This window comes from Clinocottus analis, unplaced genomic scaffold, assembly GCF_023055335.1.
Source record: "Clinocottus analis isolate CAN_PGR_092001 unplaced genomic scaffold, fCliAna1.0.p SCAF_26, whole genome shotgun sequence".
NCBI classification, from domain to species: Eukaryota; Metazoa; Chordata; class Actinopteri; order Perciformes; family Cottidae; genus Clinocottus; species Clinocottus analis.
The window spans coordinates 3455504-3466119 of NW_027175998.1; the positions used below are offsets into that span (position 1 = coordinate 3455504).

General features: G+C 47.5%; 1 protein-coding gene across 1 annotated transcript in view; it reads right to left on the reverse strand.

The window, feature by feature from the left end:
* Positions 1-4104, reverse strand: part of pcdh7a (protocadherin 7a) — a 45313-nt gene extending 41209 nt beyond the window's left edge. The window contains exon 1 of the mRNA XM_068591861.1: positions 1293-4104. Coding sequence (XP_068447962.1) covers positions 1293-2704 — 1412 coding nt within the window. The 5' untranslated portion in view covers positions 2705-4104. The remainder of the gene's footprint in view (positions 1-1292) is intronic.
* Between the last annotated feature and the right edge of the window lie 6512 nt (positions 4105-10616).

The following is a 10616-nucleotide window of genomic DNA, read 5'->3' on the forward strand; positions in this document are numbered from 1 at the left end:
ATAAAAAAAAGCCACAAAACCTCCCATTCGCGAAGCTGGAGAGGGACCAGAGAATTAATGGAATATTTGCTTGAAAAATGTCTGAAACCCTTAATTGATCGTGAAAGTGGTTGGCAATCAATTTTCTTTGAATCGACCAATCGATCAGCCAACTAATCCTTTTAGCTCTGTAATGCTTTGGTCTTTAAGACACACTTGATTTCAAGAGATCTTGCTGCAGGACTGCAGTCATCTGCAGAGAGACTATAACACTGGAGAAACTGTGACAGGCTAAATCTACTAATGAATTTGCTAAAGACCTATCATGATTAGTACTCAGCCTCTCGTTCATCAAGGACGACCTGAAAGTCAATAGAACAGCCAGCCTTATTGCACAGGTGTCATGGCAGTGATATCCTAAGATGGCCTACTCTATTTCCCTCACCGCCTCCATTCAATACCTTGAGGAAACATCTTTACGATTGACTGAAGTGTGCTGGCATTTACAGCCTGCACTGCAGTAGAAATATAAATAAAAGCCCTTGCCTTTAATGAACGTCTATGCATACAGATTGTATGACATTTGAACTACTCTGAAGCCGGGCAAATGAGTGTGCACCCCTTGAACCGAGCTTAGATGAAATCTCAGCCCTCCACTCTGCTCAGAATTCGCTGGGGAAATGGAAATTGTCGTATCTTCCTACTGGAGCAGTAGTGTGGGTGAGACTTGTAGGAACTGCATGCTGAATGTGTAGTTGTCATGGTCAGAAAACATATTGGATAAAAACAGTACCAGCCTGTGGTTCAAAAAATAAAAATAAAAGATTTCCCCATGAATGACGTTTAATGTGTATCTGCTCATTACAGCCCCTCTCTCAATGAATTAGAACCAGTTTTCAATTAATTCTTCTTTGTATCCGCAATTCAGGTGCTTAATGGCACGTATCTAAATATTATTAGCTTATTATGTACATAGTTGTTTCCGTGTCCCCTCAGGTAACATGGCGCATTATACTGAGCTTCTATAAAAAGGCCTCATTTCTTCATGATTACCTCATCATTATTTGGCATTTTGTGCTCCCTAAAGACAAAGTGGTGCATCATCCATACCCGAATGACAGGGGGCTGATCATTAGATACTGGGTCATTACTTCAGTATCGAGCAGTCTTTTTTCTTGGTAACTTATTATCTTGCATATAGTCCTTTGTTTGAGAGTGATCCAGGAAATACTCATGAATAAGCAGTTACTTCTTTTCCTTTGTCGTGGCTTTCTGTAACATGCCTTGAGGGGGCTACCTTTGGCTTGGCTTACCTGTCAAAGGCCTCGTCTGCAGGTAAGGGCGGCAGCGCCGTTTCCCCAGCCGGCTTCAGCGTGAACGGGACGTCTCCCACGACCGTGCACGTCACGGCCCCGTTCTCTCCCTGGTCTCGGTCCGACACCTGAACCAGCGCCACGGGGGTGTCCACCAGGACGTTCTCCGGCACCAGCGCCGCACCGTCTCGAACCGGGATCCGTCCGATCTTTCGGATCTCCACGACGGGCACGTTGTCGTTTTCGTCCCGCACGGCCAAAATCACGGTGGTGCGGTCGGTGCGGGGCGGCTGACCCCGGTCCCTGGCCGTCACCGTGAACCTCAGCTGCGCCACGTCCTCCCTGTCGATCCTGTGGAGGACGCTCAGCCACCCGGTGGCCTCGTCCAGGCGCAGGAGTCGCCGGACGGATTCGGTGGCCGCTCCGAAGACGTACTCTACCTGCCCGTTGACTCCAATGTCGCGGTCGGAAGCTCTGACCTGCAGGACGGGCGTACCTGGAGGAGCGTTTTCTGCCATCTCCGCCTCGTACGTGGACCTCTCAAACTGGGGGCTGTTGTCGTTGACATCGGTGATGGAGACGCGGAGCAGGGCTTGGGAGGAACGCGGCGGGTTCCCTCCATCTCGAACCCTGAGGACCAGCTCGTAGGAGTCCTTCAGCTCGCGGTCCAATGTGCCTTTCACGATGAGCTGCGGTTGCTTTTCGCCATCTGGTATGTCTGCAACCTGCAGTTCGAACACAGTGCTCCGGGGTCCGCCGCCGCTATCGCCACTTCTGCCCCTCCGGTCCCCGATGGCGGCGGGGTTCCCGGCCGCCGCGCGTCTCGTCGAACTTGAACCCGCCCCGCCGTCTTGGATCAGCTCGTATCGGTCGATGCCGTTCCGTCCAAAATCCCTGTCGGTCGCTGTGGGCAGCAGGTAAAGGGTTCCAATCGGGCGATTCTCCTCCACCGAGAGCTGCAGCACAGGTGAGGGGAAGGAAGGCGTGTTGTCGTTGATGTCGGTGACGACCACGCGGCCCTCGAAGAGATCCACCCAGCTCTGCAGGGGGCCAATCACAGACACCTCGAAGTCCAAGAAGCACTCGTTCTCGTCGAATATCATCTGGCACTGCGGGAGCTTCTCCCGGTCGATGCGCCGCAGGCCCGTCGTCAGCTCACCTGTCACGTTGTCGATCTTGAAGAACTCGGAGCCGCTCTCCAGGGCGAAGGTGACGTCCCCGCTGCCCGTGCCCGCCGTGAGGCCCAGGTCGACGGCCACGTTGCCGATCTTGACGTCGGGCGGGCCCTCCTCCGCCACCCGGTACCGGAGGGCTGAGTGCGCGCCCGGCAGCTGAGTCAGCAGCTGCAGCGCTAGGACCACGAGGCTGAGAGCCTGCGCCGCGGAGGAGTGCACTGCGCCAAGCCTCTGCATGGCTCCTTCTTCCTCCTCTCTCTCTCTCTCTCTCTCTCTCTCTCTCTCTTTCTCCCTCCCTCTCTCCCGCTGTCTGCCTCCTCTCCGCGGCTACTCTCCTCTCCGCGTTATTGGTGCTTCGTGGTCCGGTGCCGGCTCACGGCGTGGGTGTTTGATTTATCCGTTTCTTACCTTTCTTCTCTATCTCTCTCTGCGGACCGCCGCCTGAGGTCCGGGGGAAGAGCTTCCGCACTTCAGTCCTCCTTTTTTTATTCTCTCTTCAACTTCTACAGTAATAATGATATCGTCTTGCCGGGACACAAACATATGAAAAAGCCCATCCTGCTGCGAGAAGAAGAACAAAAAAAAGAAGAGCCAACTAATTCACCAGCGTTTGAATAAATCCACTTCACTCCTTCTTCTTCTTCTTTTTCCCGGTAAACCGGAGAGCTGTCCCGCAGTCACGCGAGGACACTTATCAGCTCATAATGCCATTTGTAAGTTTATTTTTGACATTGTATTTTTGTGTTTTATTCCAGTCACATGTGGTGGGACAGCGGCTGTTTTTTTTCCCCCAGTTTTTTTCTTCTTCACAGTTCGAAACTGCAATGCAGCAGCACACAAAAGAAGAAGAAGAAAAACACAGAGCTCAGCTCTCCGGACGCCGAGGAGAGAATGAAGTCACGTCCACCCCCCAACCAGAGGGATGGAAATCAGTTTTGCGTAACCCCAAAAAATAAAAACGTAATAAAGTCTTTGGGATGCTGCTGCTTCGATCGCTTCTTACCTTGAGAAACCTGCTTTTCTTCCTCTCCTCCTCCTCCTCTTCCTCCCTCTCTCCTTCCTGCCCGCAGTGGAGCAACGTGCCAAGCCGTGGATTCCTTTACGCAAGTTGTGAAGGAGACAAGAGACACTTTCTCCCGATATCTTCTATTTCATTTCCCGCTCATCAAACGAACAAAAAATATCAACAAACGTCTTCTAAGCCTCTCTCTCTCTCTCTCTCGGTTTGGGGACTAGAACGGAGATCCCAACCTCCTCATCACCGTCGTGAAAAGCACCGTAATCCCATGCAGCCTGTGTCCGGGATGGAGGGCTCGCTGGCGGACCCGACGTAGTAGATGCGTCTTTTTCCAAGAGTCCCGCATTCTCTCACTCTCTCTCTCTCTCTCTCTCTCTCCCTCCCTCTCTCTCCTCCACATGCGCCTCCTCCTCTGGCTTTTTTTTTCTTCTTCTTTCTCTTCTCCTCTCACCTGCACTGCTTTGGACTGCTGCTGCTGCTGCTGCTGATCTCCAGCGATGCTGCAGTCTCTCTCTCTCTCTCTCTCTCTCTCTCTCTCTCTCTCTCTCTCTCTCTCTCTCTCTCTCTCTCTCTCTCTCTCGCTACTGCAACATTTCTTCCCCGGCCGCGTAACTCGATCGCTGAGCTGTAACGGGAGAGGCAGCAGAGGCGGTGTAGGGTCGCCCGCGTGTGTATATATGCATGTGTGTGTGCGTGTGCGTGTGTGTGTGTGCATGTCGGTTACCGGGGACAGACCCCCTCCCTCCTCCCTCTTCCTCCGCTGTCATATAGGAAGATTAAATGGCTCTGTGTCCGGGCTGCTGACAGCTCCTGTGTGGAGGAAATATCTTTATTCACACATTCATACAAAGGACAAAGGGAGTCGCGGGGCAGCAGCAGAGTGATCTGCTTTAGTACAAGTCCGCTCATGTTGCTCTGTCGTGTGTGTGTTTTTTTTTGCTGCTGCAGCTCTTTCGCGGGGCAAGTGTGCAGCTTCATTCATCCTTTCGTGGAGGAGGAGATGGTCACTTATCGCTACTTAACGGGAAATTGCTGCGGTGTTCACGGCCCACAGTAATTGATACAATAGGTTACACGCAGTCTAATGAGTACTGCAAGCAATATTGTAATGGACCAGCATATGCATAATATTAAAATATGTTTATAATTATAATATACACGCATATAAAATAATACTTTTTCCATACTGATACACGTGTTTTCTGTTTCTTTGTTGCCAGTATATCCTCCCCCTCGCGCACGCGCGCGCGCACTCGTGCAGTGAGGATGCCGTTCCCTCGGCGGACCGACCTGCTCGGTGAGGAGCGCATTGCAGCATCGAGGCTCCAGCGGCGCGCGCCACGCGGCCCGCCTCTGCATGGCGGAGACACGGGACCCACTCGGGGCCGAAGTGTGGCTGCATGGCGAGAAAAGTAGAGAGCCCCCCCCCCCCTCAAACACACACACACACACACACACAGACACACAGACAGACACACACACTTATATATTGACCGAGTGAGAGGTCTGTAGCAGCTATTAGTGAACAGTTTATGTCAGAGAGTAAACAAAGACTGACAAACTGCAGAGATCTCTCTCTCTCTCTCTCTCTCTCTCTCTCTATCTCTCTCTTTCTCTCTCTCGCTCTCTCGCTCTCTCTCTCTCTTTTTCTCTCTCTTTTTCTTCCCCATCTCTCTCTCTTTCTCCCACCTCTCTCTTTCTCTATCTCTCTCCTCTCTTTTTCTTTCTCCCTACCTCTCTCTCTTTCTCTCTGCCTGTCTCTTTCTTTCATTCTCTCTCTCTCTTTCATTATATATCACTCTTTCTCACACACACCCTCACACAGTCTCTCTTCCTTTTCCAACTCTCCTCACTCAGTTGCACCAAGAACAACTTGTGTGTCTGCGTGTGTGTGTGTCTTTGTGTGTGTGTGCGTGTGTGTGTGTGTGTGTATGGGTCGATGTGCTTAGCATTCCTGAGGCATCAGCACGCGTCCGCTCTAAGCACACCCACGCCCTCTGTCGTCCGACCTGCCAGCGCGTGTTTTTTTTTTTTCTTTTCTTATTTCTTGTTTCTCGTTGAAATCAATCTCAGGATTTCGCCCCGTGGTGCGCGCGCGCACGTGTGCGTTCTGTGAGTTTGGAGACTTATAAAGTGGGAGAGAAAGTTGAAGGGAGATGTGCATGGAGCTGTGGCCTGCAGGTCAAGCTCAGATCACTTTGACTTCATTTTGGAAACATTTAACCTAATGGAGAACACACACGGAAAAAATCCTCTCAAATAAATCTGTTGGCTTGAGCGCCGTTATATCCAACCCATTAAGACATAATTGAGCACGAATCCTCTTTCATCAGCAAATGAACTGAGATTTTCAATTTGCATATTGAATGAAAAGTGAACCGCGTGTGGATGTGTGTTACTGTATGTGTGTTACTGTGTGTGTGTGTGTGTGTGTGTTCTGGTAAAAGGCAGGATGTTCTTCTTTGGAGAAACATAACCTGGGTTGACATTTTTCAGCCCGCTTGCTCCGTCACAAAAGAGGATCACGGCTTCACCGCGTGGACCACGGCATCACTTTCCCCATGAGGCATACGTCTATTTACACTTTCATCCATCCATGCTTTTGGGTTAAAGGAGCACAAAACACAAATCAAAGGAACTCAGACACACACACACACATAATTTGATACTGTAAAATGAAGATACAGTCATTTATTTTATATATTTCAACATTTTAAATATACATTTTACATGTTTTGTTGTTTGCGTAAGCAATAACACTTTTTTCATGGTGTTCTTGAACATACAACATTTTTTAAATGTTCATCTTTCTTTAAGTTACTTTGACAATTTTAAACATTTGCGATGTCGGCTCACAGCGTGGTGGGTGTTGAAAAACTACAGAAACTTGTCACAGTGCACTTCAATGTGGCAATAGACAACAGCAACAAGCATTTAGCAATGAGACGTGCTAGGTTCACGGGTTGAAGCCCAACAGTTATGCAAGTATATGTTCGAACCTAAAGTGGCAATCCTTAGGAGCTCTGCGTGATTTTAAAATGTTTTTCTGTGTCTAAACAAAGGATTCATTCTCAGAGTTCTCTTCAATCAGTGGACCGAACGTCTCAATCGCCACATTGTTCCCTCCTTCCGATATACTGACTTGACAGACATTTATTGCAATGAAAATCTTCAAGATTGACACTTTAAAGGGTGTGCGGTTGGCAGTGTTCTATGTTTATTGTGTTGTCGCTGCATCCATGCAAACAATGCACCAGCTTGTCCCTCTGTACTTTCTGACTCAGCCACAAGCCCGTTGGATTCCTGAAGTGTAAATCAGGTCACAAATGCACCGCACGAACCTCAGCAATAACATGACTCACACGTAACTTTCTTGTGCGTTTGTCGACTGCTATTTTCCAGCAGCGGATTATGTGAGGGATCGACTCCAAATAGACGACTGTGTCCACGTTCATCATCCTGAAGGGACGTGTCAGCGCGTCCACGGTGCGGCTCATTGATCGATATCGGACAGCAGTGGAGGTCCATGGCACGGAGGCAAAACATCTATCAGGCTCTCCACGATGCAGGCCATACTGGTTCGTAGGTTGAATTCGTAGTTGGAATTCATTGGAATTTGTTCAAAATAAAAATATAATGTAGAATGTTCACAGTGAAAAGCCAAACATGTGCTTTGTGTGATCATATTTCCAAACATGTCTCAAAGGGGCGGGGCTATCAAAGAAGGGCAAATTGTTTTTTTGGCCTTATTTATTTTTCTTGACACGGTAACGCACACAAACACAAGACTTTCACTCAGGAGAGCATTGTTTGTGTAGCCAATGTGTTGTTGATTTATTTTGAAGTTATGCGCTTCCCAAACTGTTAACCTTCCTCTTGTGTTAGCTTTCTGTTATCATCTTTTATGTTAGCTTTCTGTTGCTATCTATTGTGTTAGCTTTCTGTTAGCATCTCTTGTGTTAGCTTTCTGTCACCATCTTTTATGTAAGTTTTCTGTTACCATCTCTTGTGTTAGCTTTCTTGTGCTAGCTTTCTGTTAGCATCTCTTGTGTTAGCTTTCTGTTAGCATCTCTGTGTTAGCTTTCTGTTGCCATCTCTTGTGTTAACGGGTCGGTTTTGACCCATGTCTTAAATCAGCTATAAAATACACAAACACAAATTATCTTTCGTCCAATTAGTTTCTCATCTCGTGGTTACCTCGTTAGACTTCCTTCTCCATAAACATATTGTTGTATGTTTTAATATTTTTGGTGTGGGCCTCTGGGCCTTCTCTTTGTCAGGATACCTCAATTTAAATTAAAGAAATAGTAAAACTTTATCATAGTAAATAGTGAAACTTAAGAGAATCGTATTATCAAATAAAAGGTTATTGTGTTATATCTACTTTAAGAAAAAGGCTAAAAAGTTGTTTTTTTTCAGCAACAGAACTTTAACACAAACACAAAATGAGTCCTAACACAAAATATAGATTTGCAAGCTCAAAACACCACAACAATCAATAAAATCTTTTGTTTATAACTGGGTGGAAACCGACCCCAACAACACAAAGGTCATCATTTCAACCAGAGCATTTTATAATTTAGTGAAAAGAAATATTGTTTTATTTTGTTGAAAAAAAGATTCCTGACAAAGTCAAAAAGTCTTGATGCATTGAAAACATTTTCTGTGGTTCTTTTATGCGTTTAAAACCTAAAACAAATCGGTGCTGACCCGAACGCAAGAGGAAGGTTAAGGCTATTTACGTCTTTCTTTGTTCAAGCACTTATTTTCAAGCTCAACCGAGACCAAGGCCGTGTTTACTACCAAACACTTTACGAAGTACACTGCAATACAGTGCACTATAACACAGTGCACTAACATATGTAGTGCACTGTGTCGCTCATTAGCGCTGTATCAAATGAAACACTTACGTTAACCAATTGGCGGAAGTGACGTCCGCAAATCTGCTCGCGATACCCGCGAAACTAAAACTGACAAAATGAACGCACTTCTTACCCTATTTTTGTCCCTTGTGTTCCCCTTTCTCCAACCCATGTGGAAACTGCGACACCTCCACAATCGCGGCAGGAGGATATAAATAAATTAATGAAAAGCTGGCGAAATGGCTCCTCCTCTTCCGCTACGTAGCCAAGATGGCGCCCGTTCAGTGCGAGTAGTGTCCATCGCTTTGCACTACATTTTTGGACCGTTTGCAGCGCGCCATCCGGGTACTTTCAGTGGTTTTGTCAGTGTGGCGCACTAAGCACTGAAAGTCAGTGCTCAAAGTGTTGGCCCAAGTGTTGCTTTTGCCTTCATGTTAGAAAGTGTATTTTTCTCCTCTTTATAGGCACAAAACCATGTGTTGATTGCGACCGTAGCGCCGTAGTTTGGCGCGCCGGGCTAGAAAGTGACGCCAAGGGTTTCTCACAAAGCGCCGGGATGCGACGAGTCGGGATGAGAACTTCATTGGCATCGACTGTTTCGGAGACGGAGGAGAGGCGCTTGGCCAAAGCGCTTTAAAGCAGTGGAACATTGAACATGAAGTCAGCGCACTCAGCAGCAAGTGTTGGACACAATTACATTGTGTGATTTGAATTAGGAGTGTGAGGGAACCAGGGAGGGGATTCCTGATACTGAAGTAATGGGAAATTTAGCAGGTCACAGGGCCCGGCTGCCGATCCCGCTCCCTTTACAAATGTCTTTTAAATGTTTGGTTTTTTTTTCAACTGAATTCAGGAGCGTCAGCGTCAGAGGTGTGGGCAGGAGGCATGAGTGAAGGACTACTTTTTCATGATTCATTCCGTTTAGATTTCAACTAGTTTATAATGGATCTCAAGCTCGGCTGAAACAGAGACCGGCTCTGCCAAAATTAACTCACCCACTGTTTTAACAATCCACGTTGCGATGCCTCTTGATCAACAATTTCCTTGAAAATTCTTCTGTTTATTTTCTCCCCCGCCCTCCTCTCTCACATTTTCCACGCAAACGGCAGCATAAATGAGCACTGGTAATTGTTTATTGATTTTTCCATGTTGGTGGAGGCAAACAAATGCGAGTCTGCTCTCGGATCTGAGAGGCTGTCTGGTGACACATCACTAATTGTAATGTACTTGTGGCACATTTGGTTGCTAGAGCACCAACCCTAATGATGGAACCTCTAATTAGTTTGCTCTCAACCGTGGTAGACCTATGCACAGAAGACTCTGCTTCAAAGGCCTTAATGACTACAGTGACCTCAGTGGTCAAAAAGCCCTTCGACAGCCTTGCGTAGACTCGCCTTGATCACTACACAACCCCCCACCCCGTCACACCGTCACCCCTCCCCCGGATCCTCTGCAATTTGCCCGTAAGCAGACTAGATACATGCGGAGGCATCCCACCTGGTGGTGGACTTTAGCTCAGCGCTCACCGCTTTGATCCGTGAACTGCTTCACGCTAAGCTCCACGCCTGCCTTCCACCTGTCATGGGATAAGCAGCTCTCTGATAGGTAGGGGGAGAGCAAATGAGTCTGGGGAGGGCCAAATCCAATACCCTGACAATTACCCGGGTGAAACTCCAGGGACATGCGCTCTTTCAGCTTGGGCGACCCCAAACAACCACGAGCAAAATGTGCTTCAGACCAGCGGAGATGGGAGCTGACTGGAGAGGGAGCTCCCCATCGCTGCGTGCCTTTACCTTACTGAGCACAATTGGATTCCTGTCAACCCCGGTCTGAGCCAAAGTAGAAAGCCTATTAATATTCCATTGTACCAAATGGGAGATGGAAAATGCACGCCTTGAAGCTAATGGAGGAAATGTAACTGTTAAGTCATTTCTGAGTCCGACCCATTGACTGAATATAAGGAATGGACCCTGACGTCATTATACGTCCATGGCCACCTTTTTGAAGTGAACGGAAGTGACCATATTTTGGGCGAGCACAGTAGCCCCGCCCCCTAAATCATCCTCTTCCTTATTGTCTATTTGACTCGAAATTGACAATAATGTACGAAATGAACATCATGTAGTAGCAAAGAAGACTTGATCATGAACTCATGTTTACTGAGGAAATAAATCAAGAGAGAGGTCGAGTCATCTTATCGTAGACTTCTACACAACCAAACTTCTTCTTTGCAAGCGCAGAAAAAAAACATTTTTTTTTATATAGTTCT